The sequence below is a fragment of the Ciona robusta genome, chromosome 5 (genome assembly GCF_009617815.1).
Source record: "Ciona robusta chromosome 5, ASM961781v2".
Taxonomy (NCBI): Eukaryota; Metazoa; Chordata; class Ascidiacea; order Phlebobranchia; family Cionidae; genus Ciona; species Ciona robusta.
In genome coordinates, this window is record NC_143239.1 from 3,206,596 (window position 1) to 3,228,807 (window position 22,212).

The 22,212-nt window shown below is 36.9% G+C and overlaps 2 protein-coding genes across 2 annotated transcripts; both read left to right on the plus strand.

Annotated features, from left to right (window-relative positions):
* Positions 1 to 699: 699 nt before the first annotated feature.
* On the plus strand, positions 700 to 7,134 carry LOC149735634 (sterol carrier protein 2-like). Its single transcript, XM_089878573.1, has 10 exons — positions 700 to 859; positions 1,151 to 1,345; positions 2,026 to 2,154; positions 2,615 to 2,741; positions 3,116 to 3,266; positions 3,664 to 3,811; positions 3,975 to 4,125; positions 4,683 to 4,790; positions 6,323 to 6,459; positions 6,609 to 7,134. The coding sequence occupies exons 2-10, from the start codon at positions 1,193 to 1,195 to the stop codon at positions 6,756 to 6,758; spliced, it is 1,254 nt and encodes a 417-aa protein (XP_089734699.1). The 5' UTR covers positions 700 to 859; positions 1,151 to 1,192; the 3' UTR covers positions 6,759 to 7,134.
* A 1,588-nt stretch (positions 7,135 to 8,722) lies between these two features.
* On the plus strand, positions 8,723 to 14,572 carry LOC149735635 (hydroxymethylglutaryl-CoA synthase 1-like). Its single transcript, XM_089878572.1, has 8 exons — positions 8,723 to 9,066; positions 9,317 to 9,502; positions 10,005 to 10,130; positions 10,690 to 10,857; positions 11,235 to 11,403; positions 11,789 to 11,959; positions 12,345 to 12,616; positions 13,771 to 14,572. Exons 1-8 carry the CDS (start codon positions 8,829 to 8,831, stop codon positions 13,944 to 13,946), a joined length of 1,506 nt encoding a protein of 501 aa, XP_089734698.1. The 5' UTR covers positions 8,723 to 8,828; the 3' UTR covers positions 13,947 to 14,572.
* The last annotated feature ends 7,640 nt before the right edge of the window (positions 14,573 to 22,212 follow it).

The window sequence follows — 22,212 nt, forward strand, 5'->3', positions numbered from 1 at the left end:
CATTATATAGCAGGGTTGGGGAAGATGGGACACCTTTTCAATCTATTTTCCCGTCCTATTTGGCAGTAAACAATCTGAAAAAACAAAACTGTTTTAACGACCCATATAGAACGTTGTTAGTTGTATAAAACCTGATCAGGATATTGGTTATTATTTCCTAAAGGTGTCCTGCTTTCCCTCGCTCCACTATATAACATTTTAATCGTGTTTCTATTTTACAGAAGATTATCTATGCTTAGCCTACATTTGCTACGGGTTTTGTCAGCGCAGTTGGAAAATAGATCCCATGGCATTATCATCACTTTGTTGTGCTGTTGTATCGGGATTACCGAAAAATATTTGTTTTAATACATTAAAAAAAGTGAAAAAATGTGGTGTTGAAATTAATTTTTTAAAATAAATCATAAATACATAAGCTTATGAACGTACTCACCAGAAAAAATAGACAGTTTCAACCTTGATCTTCAGAATGAAGTGCAAGAAATGCAAGATTTGCATATGTCCGTTCGTTTATAAACACTCGGATTGCTCATGATATCAGGGTGAAATTTACCTTTGAACCAAACACACATTGATGTATAAAGCATTAATGTTGTTTACCACGCCAACACGTTATTAATCTATGAAGAATATATATCCGTTCAGTGTCCCACATTTGCAGCAGCACAAATAGGGAAATACCCTAGAGCAAAAATAGAAAAAAATCGTTGTTTATTTATCAGACACCAGACACGAACTGTTTTTCCTGTGAACCGCAGCCAAATTTTGCAGCATAGCTTAGTTTCTGCATATCAGGCAGAGTACGATAATATATAGGATGGGAAGAAATGTATACGTTATTGGCGTCGGAATGACAAAAGTAATGTGCTTGAATTGCAGGCAAAATCAGCTGTTTTATTTGACTTTCATTCAATCTTATTACTAAACCGATTAGGGATTAAACTCTTACCACGATACATAAAACAGAAACCTAAAATTGAAAATTGCTGAAATTTATAAGAGTTTTTAATTAACCTTCTTTCGAAGAGCTAAATACAAGTTTAATATGTTAAACCTTCACTGTTAAACCTTTAATTTGTATATGTTATACCTATAAAATATAAGTTTAACAGTTGACATGTGATCTGATCTAACTTTATTTTTGTTAAAGTTTGAGAAGCCGGGTTGACGTGAGAATTTCGACTACCCCGACATGGCCAAGGAGGCAGGGTTAAAAGCTCTCGCTGATGCTGGGATTTCTTACCACCAGGTGGAGCAAGCAGCAGTTGGTTATTGCTACGGAGACTCGACTTGTGGTCAGCGTGCTTTGTACCAACTTGGAATGACTGGGATTCCAATTTATAATGTGAGTTGCCCATCTCAGTTTACTGTATATAATAACCTATGTTTTATTGGAATGGCTGTTACATTGTTTATAATTATTATGTGATCTCATTTTACTGCATACACTGTGTGAACCCATTTGTTCATTAAAATGACTGTTATACCTATAAATCTGTTTAAATTGTAATCTGAAACCAATGCATACATTGTGTTTACCAATGTTTTATTAAAATTACTGTGGCACAGTTGGTTAGCGCGCCTGTCTTGAACCCAGTGGTAATGGGTTTAAGGTTCGTCCTTGTTACGATTGTAGGCGTAAGACACTTATGGGCAATTGTTCCAACCCAGTGGTCACTAATGGGTTGTTCAAATTATCAGCCACACATAAAAAAAATGAAAAAGTCCACAAAAAAAATAATTACCCACAAAGTAACATACTTGATTACTTGGTGAAGCTGGCGCGAGGTGTATGAACATTCGTGTTATAACGACTGTTGTTTTTCGACCACTCAAGAATAAAGTTACACTCATTCATTCATTCATTCATTCATTCATTTTTTTCATGTTATCACAGTGCCCTTTTTTTAGGTATACATAACTTCTTATCCCAATGGTTAATATGATGTACACTTGATGGACGTGCTAACTCAAAATAGTTATTCCTATTAATATAGTAAAACCAATTCTTTACCCTCCCATTAGGTCAATAACAATTGTTCAACTGGTTCAACTGCCTTGTTCATGGCAAAGCAATTTATTGAAGGAGGGTTGGCTGAATGCACCATGGCTCTTGGCTTTGAAAAGATGGAACGTGGCTCATTAAAAGACCATGTATGTTTTACATATATTAGTAGCCCAGTTGAATAGTCTGGCACCATAGCACAGTAAATAGAGTACTCGCTTCTAGACTCTAGGATATATGTTAAATGCATTTACCATTAGTATTAGTGTATGTGTCCTTGGGCAAGGCACTTTATAGCATAGTTCCAACCCAGTTGTCACTAATTGGTTGTCCAAACTGTCAGCCATACATATAAAAAAATGAAATAATCCTACAAAAATAATTACCCACAAAGTTACATATGTAGTAACTTTTTAGTGGGCAAAATTGTATAAAATAAGCCACTGATGTTATAACCACTGTCATTGTGCTGCTACACGAGGATAAATAAAACTTGAACAGCTTTGATCCCATTTTATATTCAAGCAAATGGCATAACATTGATTCTCTCTCTATATATATAAACATTCCAATTACCAGGTTCTTAAATAGAATTCTGCCTATTAACAGTGGAACGACCGTACACCACCTGGATTACACCACGCGAATTTGGTAAAGGAGATAGGTGTAGTTCATAAAGCTCCAATAACACCCCAGCTGTTTGGCAATGCTGGACTTGAGCACATGAAAAAATATGGTATATTATTTATTTATTTTTTATATTTTAATTTAATTGATGGCACTTTGTAAAAGGAGTGGAAATTTAAATTTGCTTGTGGTGCATTGTACAATTATTTGTAAGTGTAATGACTAATGTAAACCAGCAACTGGCAGTTTAAACAAATAGTTCTGTGTCTGTATGTGCTGCATTTCATGTTCTTTGTGTTTGGCTAATGAATAACTTTTGCTTGTAAACCCTCTGTTGACTTTTAAGGTATTGGATTTTTATAACGTGTTCTCAAATCTTAATATTTGATACTGGAAAGTTAACACAATACCACAGCATGTAATGGTGTCTATGTATTTGACCCATACATTAAACTTAATTTTAAATCCTTATTATTATGACAGGCACCAAACCAGAGCACTTTGCAAAGATTGGATGGAAAAATCACAAGCATTCAACCAACAATCCATACTCACAGTTTCAAAAGGAATACAGTTTTGAGTCTGTGTTAAACGGAAAAAGGATTTATGATTACCTTACTTTGTTACAGTGTTGGTATGTAATATGTATTATAAATGGTTTAGGACTCTATTCTATGTGTGTGAATTTCCACAGTGGCAGAACATGGTTCCTAGTATTGAGACATGAGTTGACCCATTACCCCAACATGAGTTTATGTGTGATTAAACAACTAGACTTTAGATATATGATGGGGTTATTCAAACTAAATGAATGTAAACTTATTTTTTCTCGTATAGCGGGGAAACGACTGTCATTGTAACGCAAGTGTTAGCTTACAAACAACTCATTCCCACGAACTGAAATTTAAACTTAAATACAAATAAAATACAGAAAGTCACTATGTATTGTGTATTGTGTGTAACCTTACACCTGTGTTAACTGTTTAATTTTTATTTGTTTTCGACCCTGAATGATATTTTACCAATGTCAGCCCCACATCGGATGGTAGTGGTTGTGCAATCCTTGCCAGTGCAGACTTTGTCAGAAAACATGGGTTGGAACACCAAGCTGTTGAGATTGTGGCTCAAGAGATGGCCACTGATCTTCCAAGCACTTTCGTAGAGAAAAGCAGCATCAAAGTGAGTTTTTTGTAACATGTTATCTTTTCGGATGGTCTGTGTTTACTGATTACTCTCCTGAAGATTTTTTTTTGCTTTAATATATTTTGGTAAATGTAGTTTGCACAGTTAAACAGTTTTGGATTATTTTTATTTTAAATATATTTTTCACCAAATTTTACAGTTAGTTGGTTTTGACATGACAAAGCGTGCTGTGGATAAAATATACGAGAAAACTGGTTTACGTGCTTCAGATGCTCAAGTTGTTGAACTTCATGATTGCTTCTCAGCAAATGAGTTGATCACTTATGAAGCGCTCGGTCTTTGTGGTGTCGGTATGTTTAATGCTTTGTATTTGTTGCTGTGTATGGTGTTGGTTGGTGTGTATGGTGTTGGTTGCTGTGTATGGTGTTGGTTGGTGTGTATGGTGTGGGTTGGTGTGTATGGTGTTGGTTGGTGTGTATGGTGTTGGTTGGTGAGTATGGTGTCGGTTGGTGTGTATGGTGTTGGTTGGTGTGTATGGTGTTGGTTGGTGCATATGGTGTTGGTTGGTGCGTATGGTGTTGGTTGGTGCGTATGGTGTTGGTTGGTGCGTATGGTGTTGGTTGGTGTGTATGGTGTTGGTTGGTGTGTATGGTGTTGGTTGGTGTGTATGGTGTTGGTTGGTGTGAATGGTGTTGGTTGGTGTGTATGGTGTTGGTTGACGTGTATGGTGTTGGTTGGTGTGTATGGTGTTGGTTGGTGCGAATGGTGTTGGTTAGCGTGCATGGTGTTGGTTGACGTGTATGGTGTTGGTTGGTGTGTATGGTGTTGGTTGGTGTGTATGGTGTTGGTTAGTTGGTGTGTATGGTGTTGATATATAATGTTGATTAATTAAATATTATCATCCTAGGTAAAGCTGGAGAGTTCATAGACCGAGGGGACAACACATATGGAGGAAAATATGTTGTCAATCCAAGTGGAGGTCTCATCTCAAAAGGGCACCCACTAGGAGCAACAGGTGATATCACATTTATTCATAGTTTGCTACATATGATATTTTATATGGCTGTAGGTTAAGCAATGGTGACTGCAGGCTTGTTTACCCAATTCCAGTTTTATTTTAATTACAATTTTTGGCCAATATTATGGGAGGGCAAATGGCCATTTATAGTAACTGAACGGTTGGGGGACTGCAGGTTTTTAGCAAGGGTGACTCAGTGTTGTTGGTCTAGTTTAAGTTTTGTGTAGGTATAGTCCACAAGTTGTTTTATTTGAACACACGGTTAGTAAGCAAATATTGTTCTTTTCTGCAATAATTCTGTTGACAGTGGCTCAACACACAATGTAAGGCTGTGTGTTAAAACAATTAAGTTGGACTGTAATATGTGTTATAGCATATACATTTATATATGCAGAATGGGTGTGATATGATCTTACAGCTGTTAAAGTACTTTGTTCAGCTACTTTGTTAAACAGGAAGTAGGTTAAACTGCATTGATTATCTTGGTTTTTTCTATAGTCAGCAAAATATCAGGCCCAGTAACTGGTGTGTAGCATGTGGGGCAGCAAAATATTCTAACATAAGAGGAAATGTTTTGTTTGGTTTGATCTTAATAAAGTAAAGGCTAGAGTGTTTAAATGGTGAAATTCATAGTTAGTGTAAAAATTAATGATTAATGTTTTTTTTGTGATAATTTGTATGTTTTATGTTTAAATGAATATAAATAAGTTACTACAATTTATACATATGTGTCACTGAATAATTTGCAAAATCCAAATCTTCAATTGATTACAAATTTGGGATGGATAATAATGACTCTTTCGGAAAATCAAGCACCACATCTGATGTCTGCAGCTTTCAATCAGTTAAGGAGGAATCCAGGGAGCAACCCAAACCCCCTTTTCTAGGGTTTGGAATTTTATGTTGCATTCTGGCAAGCATATTTTACTTGCTTAGCGCACTAGTTGTGAAATTTGTAAAATCTGTTGGAGTTATGGAGGTTGTATTGGCAAGATGCTGGGTTCAATTTATGCTAATGCTGCCGTATGTTTTTTACAACTGGACAAACAAAAGTGTGGATTTCATTGGCGATTTAAAAACCTTGGTGCTTTTTTGGATGCGTGCTTTTACTGGTCTCTGTGCAACCTTTTTGTTTTACCAGAGCCTTTTATATCTACCATTAGGTGATGCTATAACTCTTGCATTTTTAAGTGTTACCTTTTCTCAGTTGTTGGGGTGTCTGTTTCTGCATGAAAGATCAAGTTTGTTGGACTATTTACTCAGTGTTTTTATAATATGTGGAGTCGTGCTCATAGCAAAACCACCCTTCTTGTTCAATCAATCAGAGACTTACAGCAGTGACAAGCTGATTGGAATTATTTTGGTAGTTGCTCATTCTTTTCTGGCAGCAGTAATGTACATACTCATTAGAAAACTATCCACATCCTCTCATGGATCTCTTAATGTTTTCTACTATGGATTCGTGGGTTTAATTGTTGTGCCAATCTTCTCAAAAACTATGGGTGTGTTCCAACTTCCATGCTCTTCAGATCTCATCTTTCTTCTCCTTGTCGGACTCTTAGGAGGATTAGGACAAGTCCTCTTGACAATCGGACTCGTTTATGAGACAGCAGCTACATTTGCGATGCTGGATTCATTTCAAATTGTTTTTGGCTTTGTATTTCAGGTCAGTAAAACCTTTTTGTATATTCCTTGAAAAAAATGTTTCATGTGCAACATACCAAGTTTTTTTATGTTTTTTTACTGCATATTCTCTGACTAAAATATTCAGTTAGCCTTGTTTTTCTGCTTTTTTATTTAAACATTCTTCTCCAGATTGTCGTCCTTGGTGAACCTCTGTCTTATTTAAGTTTGGGAGGTGCTTTCCTTGTCTTAATAAGCATTATGGGAATGACTGCTCAGAAAGTTTGTCAAGAGAACATCAACCAAAGTTCCAATAGATTCAAGTGTCTTTTTCAACATTAACTTTATGATCGCTTTGCACCGATCTTTTTATCATGAATAATTTACATTAATTGTATATGACGGAAAATTAGCAAAAAAAGTGTAATTTCAAAACTAAAATGTGAAGTAAAAACTAAGAACTGTTGCTATATAACATCTAATAGGCCTATTGTTATAAAAACCTGACATTCTTTTGTTTAACAGAATCAGTATTTTTATTTGCATTTTGCCAAAGAAACCAGTATTTTTAGCTCAATTGCTTTTTGTATGCGAAATTCCTTTTTGTGTGGGAGTGTTACAGCATGCACTGTGTTGTTATTTACCATTTCCTCATTAACTTCGATAATCTGCTTCTCTTCACTATGATTAACGAAGAAACAAAAATTTTATAACTTTACTGTACATCTAGAAAGTCTTACATCATATCTGCCTTGATTGTATACAATAGGGGGTACGAACAGTGGAATTAAAAAGTCTGTTATGTAAAATGGATACTATGTAATTAGGATGTAAATTGATTAGTTTGTTGTATATCAGGTTTGGCACAATGTTCCGAACTAACATGGCAGTTACGTGGTGAAGCAGGCAAACGGCAAGTAAAAGGAGCTACATTGGCGTTACAACATAACCTTGGTATAGGAGGAGCAGTTGTAGTAACTATGTATAAACTTGGGTTCCCAGAAGCAAGGAAAGAATGGCTTAAAAGGTTAGTATGTCTGCAAAAACAGCTGCAAGCAGTTGTTCTGTCTCATTTAGTAATATAAACTAATTATATTATTAAATGCTTAGATATATTAAAGTGAGTTGAGCTTTTATGTTAAAATTATTGTCAATAATGATTTGCGATGTTGCTTCTATTATTGCTCATATTATGTAAAATTGTGACGCTTTTTTGATTCATTAAAATTAATTGAAATATTATTTTTTTGCAATTTTTTAACATATGTGAAAAAAATCAGTGAGAAATTGTTGCATTTATTTTCCAGACAACCTGAACCACCCATTCATCCTCAGCCAACCAAAGGACAGCTTGTTGCTGCAACAATTTCCAAGGCCAAACTTTAGCTGCAGAAGAGTGTTTTTTATTGATAATAGTCTTAAATAATATTAATTAGCACTCATGCATTTCTAATACTGTGTAATATTTTGTAATTTACTATTTAAGTGTCATTTGCTTTGTAATGCAATTGTTTTCATAATTAAATTAGGTATCCCACCAAAGCGATTAAAACCAATCTCTTTGATCCCTTTATACTGTGTACTGTTTTATGCCATTGCACATGACACCAAACTGAAGCATTTTATGACTTAAAACCTGACAGCTATTAAGGACGAATAGGCAATCCTAGGCAACTATTGTGGTGGATAATTCCAACACATGTAAGTGGCAGTAATAGCGTTTTTGTAAACTACTTTCAATGTGAACACCGCCTGTAGCAATTTAGGTCATGTGTCATGACGTAAGACACAATAATATCATGTTGGACTTTGATCGGGATTTTAGAGCTTGTCGCCTGCAGTGTAAAAATACAATGACAAAAGGATGTACTAAACTAAAGTAAGAAATGGTTCGCGTGTCGCAGCATACATTAGTTCTCTATGGTGGCAGTGTAAAAATAGAATGACGAATCCCTGTTATTGCGACATTCTATACAGGTGACGTAATAAAATTTTACCTTTATTATGTGGAGTGGAAACTCTTGGGGGAGTTCCCCGTTTCATTTGTTCGGTGTGGGTTTATATAAGTTTGACATTCGTGTATGCTAATGCTTGTATGACGATGTCGTTTCAAAAGACTGTAAAAGTAGTAAACCTTCAGTGCAGAATAGGACTTTGCATAATGGTCAACAAAGCGTACTACTAAAACTTAATGAAAATGTGTTATATATAAAGATTGTCGTGACAAAAGAACGTGTTCTAATATAATGTACTTGTGTATAAAATGATGTTGTGCTTTCTTTATTGAATAAATTGTAACATAAAACATTTATTTACTAATTAACTTTGTTCCTCGAAGGTTCTGACATTTATTTAGGTTTATTTGTCTGTTAAAAGTCCACCGCTGACTATACCAGCGATATAAAAGTGCCAATGGAGGATAAAAGACCTGAAAATGTTGGCATTCTTGCCATGGAAGTTTATTTTCCATCTTCATATGTTGACCAAAACAAACTAGAAGACTTTGATGGTGTTTCAAAGGGTAAATACACCAAAGGTCTGGGACAGGAAGAGATGGGTTTCTGTCATGATAATGAGGACATCAATTCATTGTGCCTCACTGTGGTGGCAAGGTTAATGGAAAAGAACCATGTAGATTATAAAGACATAGGTAAGTAAAAATTGTCTTTTAAAAATTGTACTTAAAATTTGTATTTATATATACATTTAACACTTTCTAGCGAGGAAACATTATATTTAAATAAACATCATTTGCGAAATATATTTCTATATATATACGATTGTTTTCACGTTTGAAAAATACCTTACAGTAAATAATAAAACTTAGGCAGTTTCATTGTTTCAGTACTGTTATGTCTTATAAAACAGCTAAGAATTTTTATTATTTTAAATTGATACAGGTCGCTTAGAAGTTGGTACAGAGACAATAATTGATAAATCAAAAAGCGTGAAGAGCGTTCTGATGCAGTTGTTTGATGAAAGTGGAAACTTTGATGTAGAAGGCGTGGATACAAGCAATGCTTGCTATGGTGGAACAAGTGCTTTGTTTAATGCAGTCGCATGGGTGGAAAGCTCTGCCTGGGATGGTTCGTAATATATGGTTATAACTTACTACCACAGCATCAGTCAACATGGTTATCGTTTTATGTTAAATATCTTGTCAACCTTAAACATAAAAATAGTTTTTAAAAAATAATAATTTTGCAAAAATAACTTTGCTGCCAGTGCCCTTTTTAAATAATATCCGTTTTAGCGATTCTAAGACAGTTTTGTACAACACAAAGATCTGTATTTAACATTAAGTGCGTTCATCCCCATAGAGTTACTAACTATTTTTGTACCCGGCAACAGGATTCATTAGTTAATTCTGAATTTTTTAAACTACGCCTTAAATCAAACTGCTCTATCCATATAAGCAACATATTACAGTTCTTTCATTAATTATTTAATAAGTCCTGCATCTTACTTTTGTCCACTTTATATATTTGTATTGTGTTTTGTCAAGTGATCAATTTAAAAAAACCATAGCCTTGCCTTTGATAAATAATAGAAATACCTTCTGTTTTATTTAACCAGTATCTAATACAGGTAGATATGCTTTGGTTGTATGTGGTGACATTGCAGTGTATGCAAGTGGTAATGCCAGATGCACTGGTGGAGCTGGTTCCATAGCAATGTTGATTGGACCCTCTGCTCCACTTGTTATAGAACCAGGTAAATACTTCTGAATGTAAATGTTAAAATTCTTTGGTATTAACCTGAATTGCAAACAAATTAAGTTTGTATATGCTAAAATTGCAATTATGTAATAGACATTAAATTAACCTTTCTGTTTAAAAAGATAATTAAAAAGTTTATTAAACATGGTTTAGAAATGCTAAAATTGCACATAAATATAAAGAGTTACAGACTTAATTTTGATTGCATATATAGTTTTCTTTATATAGTCGAGGTCCTAAGGTGAGGTACTCTAACTAATACACCTGTGACTTAGATTTGACTTTTTGGCATGTTACTGTTACCTCAACAACGCATTGAGATGTGCTAATGTTTAATCTGTAAGGGTTTGACTCTATTATCATTTCTGGCAAATGTATCTTTGGACGAGACACTTAACCCCAAACTCTAATGATGTCTTTTCATATGGCAAACGAAACATCAGTTGTTTTATAGCCTATTCCAAACCAAAAAATTCTCCCAAATTCGCTTTCACACCTATTGTTAAATCATTTTAATCTTCAAATGTTAAATTATAACATTATCAATACACCAGGTCTTAGAGCAAGTTACATGCGGCATGCTTATGATTTTTACAAACCTGATCTAACATCGGAATATCCAGTTGTTGATGGAAAACTATCAGTACAAAGTTATATAACTGCCCTAGATAACTGCTATCAAAACTACTGCCAAAAAGCTAGCAAAAAAATTAAAACTAAAAGTAAGTTTTATTTACGTTGTATTATAGAGTTGTAAATTTATTTTTGTTTTTTCTCTTTGTTTTGTATTTTTTTTTACTTATTTTTGAAATTTTTTTGTAGCATATTTTTTGTATTTTCAATTCTTTTAGCCGATTCAATAGTAATTTCATTTATCTTTAAAATATCTATGTTCGAAATATCTTTGTGCCAGTTAAGCGTTAATAATATAATAATATCTTTATTTGTTTTTACTATTACGGTAGCGAAGATTTAGAAATATTTTAAACGAAAAGACAGGATATAGCAATAAAATACCAGTTATTAACCTAAAATTTATTAAATTAATGCAGCCTAAGCCCATAACTTGCATTGAAATTTATCAAAAACTGTTTCTCAGGTTCAACTTTCAACTTATCCAACATTGACTACATGTTGTTCCACAGTCCATATTGCAAACTTGTCCAAAAATCTGTTGCTCGCATCGTTTTAAATGATTATGTTCATCAGGAACATCAACATTACTCAAAAGATGACCAAACCCAGTTAAAGGATCTCTGCCAATTTAAGCAAGTAACCTATATTGTCTATAGTGCATGTTAGAAAATCACGTTAAAATTTGCTCTTTTACTATGATTTAAAACCTAATAAATGTAAATTAGCATTTTTTCCACTAAATATGTTTTTTACAATATAAATATAATAATATGATACATACTTTTTGCACTATGACAAATTGACAACTATGTAGCGATTGTAGCCTACTTAATATACTGAATATGGCCCATGGCGTAACGCCGTAGGGCATAATTTAAATTTTTAAATGCCATTCAAACATACAATGCATCTTGTGCCATACAAGAATACTTAGTTTGTGTAACCTTTAATTTAACAATTGGCCACTTGATACCCAAAATATCTCAAACTAACACCTTGGTATTAATTTCTCCACAGAGACGTGTCATTGGACAATTCAATATTTAACAAACCGCTTGAAACTGCTTTCGTAAAAGCAAGCGAGTGTTTGTTTGAAAGAAAAACAAAACCGTCGTTGCTGCTTGCACGTCAAGTAGGCAACATGTACACACCCTCCTTGTACAGCTGTCTTGCATCCCTTCTTATCAGGTGAGTGACTTTGAATGTAAATTCTTTCCTGCACTCAAAGATCTGATACCATTGCCGCTGTCAGTTTTGTTTAAAGATTTGTTGCAGAAGAATTGCAGGCAGAAGCTACATGAGTAATATGGTTAGGGTACAGGTCGACTCTGGTATAAATCCCAAGCTTTCATGACATGCTATGCTGTAGTACCTCATTTAAAATAACATAGAAAAGTCTTAAATTGGTTTAGAATACAATTTATTGTGCCATGAGCTATGATATACCATATGTATGCATTACGTTTTCTCATACTGACTTAAAACATATTTTATGTCATTTTCTTTATAAAAACACCATAAAAAGTACTATGGTAGTATACTGTTATATTTACCACATTTATTTTCCTTATAGCACCAGTTTAAATGAGCTTACCGGCAAACGAATTGGTTTATTTTCCTATGGCTCTGGTTTAGCAGCTTCAATGTTTTCGCTACGTGTCACTGAGCATGTGGGGTTACCGGAGGTCGTTAACCCCACAAAGGTCAATGACCTCCCAACATTCACCTTGCATAGCTTGGTGTCTGGTTTGCTAGAAATTCGTGTAAAGTTAAAGCAGCGCACACAACTTGAACCAGAGCGTTTTACTGCAATTTTAGAATGTAGAGAAAAGACTCACACTTTAGGTGAGTGGAGATATACTTTATTTATTATATATACCTGATATTTCAATAGTTTAAAAAACAAAAACCAATGGCTTATCCTATGTATCAAAAATTCATACTATTTTAGGCACGCTTTGTTTTAAATATTAATAAAGTTTCAATACTTAATTACAACAAAATTACCCCAAAAAATAATAAATATAACATTCTTCTAAAGTTTTCCATTTAAAGTTAAATATGTTTTAGTATATTTTTGCAGCTAACAGTTGATATACATTTGTCCATGAGCGGTCTGATTGATTACATCTACTTAGAGCAGATAAGCTGCATAGGTCTGTGTCATATGTATCATACACTAATCTCATATAAGCCATACATACACATCAACACCATATGTTTAACAGTGACTGCAATGTCAGTTGACACTACAGCCAGATCTTGAGTTTCTGCATTGTGTAAAATGTAAAATAATTAGTTTCCCAGTTTTGGTTAAAAAATACATTAATAAATATTTTATCTTTTTTTTTGTTGCTTTATTCAACTCTGCAACATTAAATAACTGTTACAAATTTTTTAGAAGTCATTTCAGTATTTATATTTACTAAGTAAATTCAGTTGGTAACTGGATTGCAGTGGTTCTTATATTGTGAATGACTGTAACTTATTTACCCTCCTATTGCGGATAAGGTCAGTCCCTATAACACAGGTGTTCTGTTTTATACATCTCCTGCCCGATTTACCATCTGTTTTGCCCAAGGACACATACGCTCACAATGGTAGCAGCGATAAGCCTTGAAACCAAAATCTTTGGGTTAAAGGAACAGCTCACGTGGTTAGCACCCCCGCCTCTAACCCAGAGGTATAGGTTCAAGGCTCTTCACTGCTACCATTGTGGGCGTATGTGTTCGTGGGCAAGACACTTAACAGCAATTGTTTCAACCCAGTGGTCACTTATGGGTTATACAAAATTATCAGCTAGAAATAAAAAAAATGTAAAAATTATCACCCACAAAGTAACATACATGGTAAGGCAAAAGCTGGCACGAGGTGTATGAAACAGAACACTCATGTTTAACAACTGTGGTTTTCCAGCCACGCGAGGATAAGTAAAGTTATATTTTTGTGTACAATACAAAATCAAGACACTTCTAATTATTGTTCAACAATCTATTTAGCCAACTACAGCCCACAATCAACCAACGAACATATTTTCCCGGGCACTTACCACCTCACCCATGTAGATGAAAAATTCCGACGAACCTATGAAAGAAAACCCCTCCCTCACCCAGATATGAATGGGAATTCCCCTCAGAATGGGGCTGAAAATTTCACCCACACAAACGGCTTCTAATTCTAATTTATTAAATTAACAATCAAGTTGCTTATAAATCTCATTCTACTAACAAAAAATGGAAAAGTTTCTTAGTATTAAAGATATAGTTGGGTGGGGTAAGATGGGACACATTTTCATTCTATTTTCTTGTCCCATTTTGTGGTAAACAAAGTACATTTAAAGAATTATAAAACCGTATCCTCACGAATCTCGTAGACCGTTGTTGTTTAAAACACGGTTAGGATATTTGGATATTATGTGCTACATGTGTCCCGTCTTGCCCCACCATACTATGTTATATTTGTAATCAAAAGCTTGTCGAATAAAAGAGTTAGGCTACTAGAAGCAGTCTAAAGTTTATTTTTTTCCTTTTCTGCCTTATGGTTTTGGATTCAAATCATGGCCGGTGTCGCAGAAAACTGGTTCCCACCAGCTACTTAACTTATTTTATGAAAAATCTAGAACTATGGTTCCAACTAAAAATAACAATTGTCGAATGTTACATATTTTGTACATTTATTTTTTTAACTTAATTTATACATTGTGACCAGTGACCTCCACCATAAACACATCATCAACAACGAAAAAAAGTGACAAAACCTACATTTTCACATTAAATCGAATAAAAGGCATTAAAACATGAATATATGATTCATTCGGAACCAGGTATAAAGATTTCTGATTAAAATTATTTAAGTTTATTTTAGTTGCGACGGTTCAGTGTGTGAATTTATCACAGCTACATTTTTAAAATGATGGGACGCATTTTCATTCTATTTTCTCGTCCCATTTGGTAGTAAACAAGGAACATTTAAAACATCGTATCCCAACGACTCCCATCATGGACCATTGTTAACTGTTTAAAGCACGATCAGGATATTTGCGTATTATGTATTAAAAAGGTGGTTAGGTGTCCCGTCTTCCTCCACCGTACTATATATGTAAAAACAGTTACAATGCGTTTTGTATAGTGGGGTGGGGGAAGATGGGACACCTTTTTACTCCATTTTCTCGTCCCATTTGGCAGTAAACAAAGAACATTCAAAGAATTATGAAACCGCATCCTCACGATGACTTCCATAGACTGGTGTTAATTATTTAAAACACGATCAGGATATTTGGATATTAGGCTATGTGCTAAAGGTGTTCCATCTTCCCCCACCCCACTATATATTTAAACTTATTATAAAAGGGGCCAATAGGCTTAAACCAACGCCGGATTAAACTAGCTAACCAAATGTATTGTTGAAATAATATTAACTTTTCTTTGTCTATTCGGTTAGTATATCAACAACTATATAAAGTAATCGAAAAAAATAACGAAAACATGCATTTGGTTTAAAGCAATGGCTGAAAAATGCGTGTTCTAAGCTAAATAAACAAAATTTATAATATTGCAGAGTTGTTATAGCAATATAAAGCAACATTTTATGACGTTGTCCATATATATAGGGTATAGGGCTACAATTCCACAAAGTCATATTAACAGGAGGAGTTGAATTTCTCCCTCCTTGGTTGATTTCCACCCTGTCCCCCTGGTTGATTTCCACCCTGTTCACCTGGTTGATTTCCACCTTGTTCACCAGGTTGATTTCTACCTCGTCCACCTGGTTGATTTCCACCCCATCCACCTGGTTGATTTCCACCCCGTCCACCTGGTTGATTTCCACCCCGTCCGCCTGGTTGATTTCCACCCCGTCCACCTGGTTGATTTCCACCCCGTCCACCTGGTTGATTTCCACCCTGTTCACCTGGTTGACATCCACCTTGTTCACCTGGTTGATTTCCACCCCGTCCACCTGGTTCACCTGGTTGATTTCCACCCCGTCCACCTGGTTCACCTGGTTGATTTCCACCTTGTTTACCAGGTTGATTTCCACCCCGTCCACCTGGTTGATTTCCACTCTGTTCACCTGGTTGATTTCCACCCCGTCCACCTGGTTGATTTCCACCCCGTCCACCTGGTTGATTTCCACCCCGTCCACCTGGTTGATTTCCACCCCGTCCACCTGGTTGATTTCCACCCCGTCCACCTGGTGGATTTTCACCTTGTCCACCAGGTTGATTTCTACTCCGACCACCTTGTCCACCTGGTTGATTTCCACCCTGTTCACCTGGTTGATTTCCACTACGTCCACCTGGTTGATTTCCACCCCGTCCACCTGGTTGATTTCCACCCCGTCCACCTGGTTGATTTCCACCTTGTCCACCTGGTTGATTTCCACCCCGTCCACCTGGTTGATTTCCACCCTGTTCACCTGGTTGATTTCCACCCCGTCCACCTGGTTGATTTCCACCCTGTTCACCTGGTTGATTTCCACCTTGTTCACCAGGTTAATTTCTACTCCGTCCACCTGGTTGATTTCCACCCTGTCCACCTGGTTGATTTCCACCCCATCCACCTGGTTGATTTCCACCCCGTCCACCTGGTTGATTTCCATCCCGCCCACCTGGTTGATTTCCACCCTGTCCACCTGGTTGATTTCCACCCTGTCCACCTGGTTGATTTCCACCCTGTCCACCTGGTTGATTTCTACCCCGTCCACCTGGTTGATTTCCACCCTGTCCACCTGGTTGATTTCCACCCCATCCACCTGGTTGATTTCCACCCCGTCCACCTGGTTGATTTCCATCCCGCCCACCTGGTTGATTTCCACCCTGTCCACCTGGTTGATTTCCACCCTGTCCACCTGGTTGATTTCCACCCTGTCCACCTGGTTGATTTCTACCCCGTCCACCTGGTTGATTTCCACCCCGTCCACCTGGTTGATTTCCACCCTGTCCACCTGGTTGATTTCCACCCTGTTCACCTGGTTGATTTCCACCCTGTCCACCTGGTTGATTTCCACCCTGTCCACCTGGTTGATTTCCACCCCATCCACCTGGTTGATTTCCACCCTGTCCACCTGGTTGATTTCCACCCCATCCACCTGGTTGATTTCCACCCCGTCCACCTGGTTGATTTCCATCCCGCCCACCTGGTTGATTTCCACCCTGTCCACCTGGTTGATTTCCACCCTGTCCACCTGGTTGATTTCCACCCTGTCCACCTGGTTGATTTCCACCCTGTCCACCTGGTTGATTTCCACCCCATCCACCTGGTTGATTTCCACCCCGTCCACCTGGTTGATTTCCATCCCGCCCACCTGGTTGATTTCCACCCCGTCCACCTGGTTGATTTCCATCCCGCCCACCTGGTTGATTTCTACTCCGTCCACCTGGTTGATTTCCACCCTGTCCACCTGGTTGATTTCCACCCCGTCCACCTGGTTGATTTCCACCCTGTCCACCTGGTTGATTTCCACCCCGTCCACCTGGTTGATTTCCATCCCGCCCACCTGGTTGATTTCCACCCTGTCCACCTGGTTGATTTCCACCCCGTCCACCTGGTTGATTTCTACCTCGTCCACCTGGTTGATTTCCACCCTGTCCACCTGGTTGATTTCTACCCCGTCCACCTGGTTGATTTCCACCCTGTCCACCTGGTTGATTTCTACCCCGTCCACCTGGTTGATTTCCACCCTGTCCACCTGGTTGATTTCCACCCTGTCCACCTGGTTGATTTCTACCCCGTCCACCTGGTTGATTTCCACCCTGTTCACCTGGTTGATTTCCACCCTGTTCACCTGGTTGATTTCCACCCCGTCCACCTGGTTGATTTCCACCCCATCCACCTGGTTGATTTCCACCCCGTCCACCTGGTTGATTTCCATCCCGCCCACCTGGTTGATTTCCACCCTGTCCACCTGGTTGATTTCCACCCCATCCACCTGGTTGATTTCCACCCCGTCCACCTGGTTGATTTCCATCCCGCCCACCTGGTTGATTTCCACCCCGTCCACCTGGTTGATTTCCATCCCGCCCACCTGGTTGATTTCCACCCTGTTCACCTGGTTGACTTCCACCCTGTTCACGTGGTTGATTTCCACCCCGTCCACCTGGTTGATTTCCATCCCGCCCACCTGGTTGATTTCCACCCCGTCCACCTGGTTGATTTCCATCCCGCCCACCTGGTTGATTTCCACCCTGTTCACCTGGTTGATTTCCACCCTGTTCACCTGGTTGACTTCCACCTTGTCCCCCTGGTTGATTACCACCCTGTTCACCTGGTTGATTTCCACCCCGTCCACCTGGTTCACCTGGTTGATTTCCACCTTGTCCCCCTGGTTGATTTCCACCTTGTTCGCCTGGTTGATTTCGACCCGAATCCTTCTTTATTTGATCTCCGTGATCGTCAAATATTTTAAGCGTAAATTCTTCGAAATGAAACCCCTTCATGCCGATAAAAACGACAAGTATGCCAGAGAGCACAAAAAGAGCTTGAAATAGCAAAATAATAACTGATGCCACTGACACCCACTTCACAAGTTCTTGGCTCGGTGAAGTACATAAAAATAGGTGATTTGTGCTGGAACTACGAGAGAGTTGCTGTCTAATCGAACATTCAAACTGTATATTTTTTGTACTGTTTACAAATATTAGGAGACAAACAGAGCATCCGATCAACCACAGAAAAAGTAATATCGATCTTAGAAAATACATGATACCAGTACAATATTCCTTCTTAAATTTGAAGTCCTCAGTTTCTTTTGAACGCTCGATCCTGATAAACGCTTTCCGGATTTTTGGGAATAGTATCCAGCAGTTGTCCAACGAATATCCCACTCCTACGAATGCAATCAATACATAACCAAATACACGGTGCATCAGCGGCAGGTTATCTGTGCAGTGAGTACCGACAAAAGTTGCTTGGGCTGGACCGTATTCGCCACTCTCCCACACCAAGGTTGTGTTTGAAAATGGAACACATTGTACTCCCCCAAAGTTTGCAAACGTGATTACATAAAGTGATACAAACGCCATCACTCTTGCGAAAAACTCACGTGCCTCTTCCCACCACGGCTGCAATTGTTTTTCAGTTAAAAAACTCTTCTCGTTGATGATAATGCCCATGATTCGATACGCCTTTTAACTTACACAGCTATAGCTTCAAAGGTCTTAAGTTGGCTAAGTAAGAATGTAAGTCTCCACGCCAACCTCTTTAGTGGGTTTTATAGACAATAATGATTCGCCGCTATATAGGAACAATCAGTGGTGGTGGCTCATAAGTTACCTGCGAATTTCTAAATAAATAAGGCTCCAACGATGCACTTATTATACTATTCTCTATAGGAAAAAAACAACACGCATGAACATCAACCGTACGTAATATACTACTAGCAAAATGCGTATATGCAATTCAAGTAGCCACAATACAAACTAAATTAGGGGATGTGCCGAGAATCCGTTATCTAATGGTAGAAGCAAATATAGCTATCCTTTTATTAGAAAAAGTATAAGGTTGGTATTATTAGAAAAAGTATAAGGTTGGTATTGTGGTGGGGTTGTTTATTGACCCAAAATTGGTATAAGAGTAGTTGTGGTGCTGGTGATGAAGAATTGGTTAAAATAATGATCATGAAACAAATATATTCCTTACTTCAATTACATAAAATAAATTTGTATACAAAAAAATACTAAAGCAATAAACACAACGCTTTGAATGTTTTATCCATAAAAATATTTTGGCTAGATATGAAATGTAATAAATTTTTAGTACGTGGGGTAAAGTGGGCCCTGGGCAAGATGGGATACATTTTAAAATCTTCTTACATGGTTATACCGGAAAAAGTATTACAGTATTTGTTATATTATTATTAAGGCAAACTACAAAACTTCGGAAGTTTTAATATGATTCAGTAAGCATTTAAAATGGATATCTTGCTTATCATCTTTGCCGGGCACTTTGTTGGACCATGAGAGCAATAATTCTGTAACATGTTTTTTTGCCGAGTTCCTTCTTCTCCCACCCTAGTAGATACGTGTAAAGGTCAACGCGTTCCCCATGCGTATAATAAGAGTACAAACGTACATAAGCATCTCTATATTCTATAGAACTACACAGGTTAATGAGATACGTATGCAACCCATTGTAGACATAATACAAAGAAACAATACATTATATACCGTTGTGTACCCATCTAATCCATTACCTTTTATTAGTTAGGAAAACAACACATGAGATGAAGGGCACGCGTCGTACAATTAGCATACGTAAGCCATGAATGCAACCTAAGTTGATATATTACAAAGAAGTTATGGGATATATACCTCTTATAAAACTTTGATTGGAGTTTTCTTTGTAAACAGTACGTATATTATAGGCCAACCACAGACGTAATGCAACTACGTAGTCAAGGGGTTTGTCCAGGTTATAAGCGTATCTATTGGCGGTTACATCGTATGAGCTGTGACATAAAACATGGGTGGAAATATGTACACACCCCTAAGTGTATTGATTTAACAAAATGAGTGTAGCTACATATATATGTTGTAATTCCTCTGCTTCATTTTTTAAAGTAAATTTGTGGCCGGAGCTTAATTATTTGTACAGCATTGATAAAAGCCAAACAAAAAGTTTTCCCCTAATGGCCCTTTCTTTTCTAAACGGATCTCGGAATCGAAAAATATAATTACTAAAAAAGACCTATAGTAAAAATTTAACACTTTAAAACATGTTCCACATGCACAACCCTACTAATCGTATAACACTATATACAAGCCGTATCACTTTTGTACAGCACTATACAAAGCATATAAACATACTACTATACAGATCCTATACTAATCATATATGAGTATACCCACAAGGCCACATGCATATGAGGGTCTACACTTGAAACTTCATTGAAATGTAATGAATTTTATAACTTAGGGGCACCACACGTAAATACAAGATGAATATGACGAACATGTTGGATTTATTAGCTACCATAATTGCATATAAACGTAAATCTAATGCTCAGAGATCGTCTTCCGGGCCAGAATGGCCGCATACGTAATACAAATACGCAGGCTTGATATATAGGCGACTAAGGTGAGGGAACTATATATGCCACGCAAATTAAGGAACGTATAGGAAGTACGACTATATGACGATGTTATACTGATATCCCTCAGAAGCTTAACAGTGATTTTTTATTTGCAAATAACAACACGCATTCCCATTGTAAATGGAACAGCATAACCATACGATTTTCAATAGCGGTTAAAGACCACATGTGGTCGCAACACCTGGCTTTAACCTTAGTATTTCTCGGTTGCATTATAAATATGTGATTTATATCGAAAATGAATGTGAAATATTCAATATGTCTCTCATCTTTCTTCGTTTACTCATTAATCGGCACCTCTGTTTCGTATACAAAACGCATTGGGCAGTTATTTAAGCCTTTTCTAGCTGCGCTGCCAAAATTGTAAAAGGTGTATGTCCCAATGAATAGATCAAATGAATTTCTCTCCTAATTTCTCGTTTACTGGTAACTGCGTTAATTGTCTGCTTTATGGTACTGTGGGGTAAGACGGAACACTATTAGCACATGAAAATATGCTGATCGTGTTTTAAATAACTAGCAACGGTATATGGAAGTCCTGAGGATACAGTTTTATAATTCTTTGAATGTTGTTTACTACCAAATGGGACGAGAGCATAGAATTAGAAGATGTCCTATCTTCCCCCACCCTACTATAAGTTTAGGGTACAGACTAACAACGAAAATGCTTCTTTACAACTTTATTAGTCTCGATTAATATCATTCGGATACAAAATCACACGAATAATGAAGGACATAGGAGACAAGCTAAAGAGACAAAGCTTTACAGGTAAGAAAACACACTTCTATTTTTCACCGATTTCCACTTTACCCCACCCTACTATGCTATTATAATAACTCTTATTTTCTTCGATTACGGTAAAGATGTAAAAAATATTTAAAACGAAAAGACAGGACATAGGTTGAAGAAAGATGGGACACCTTTTTATTTAATTTTCTCGTCCCATCTGGTAGTAATCAAAGAACACTAGCAAAAATAAAAAGAAACAGTTAAACGAAAAATACAGAATTTCTAGCGAAAAAACGACAGTGGTTAAAACACGCTTACAATTAAAAACTTATTTACATTTGGATCAAAGAAAAAACCATGGTCGCTATAACACATACAAATCAATTATTTTCAAGTTAAACTTCTAATGAAACGAGAGTGTTTGTACATAAGTCTTCATTGTATATAGTTGATCAATGGTACTTTAGTTTATTTTTATCTCTAATGGCTGCATTATAAGAAAATGGTCTAACGTGTCTCGTATATTGAGTCAAACTTTGCGAAAGGTTTTAAATATGCAGGTGCATATTGCTTATAGTCCTCACTTGGAATCAATCAGTGATTTTGTTTTATAGTCGTTCAT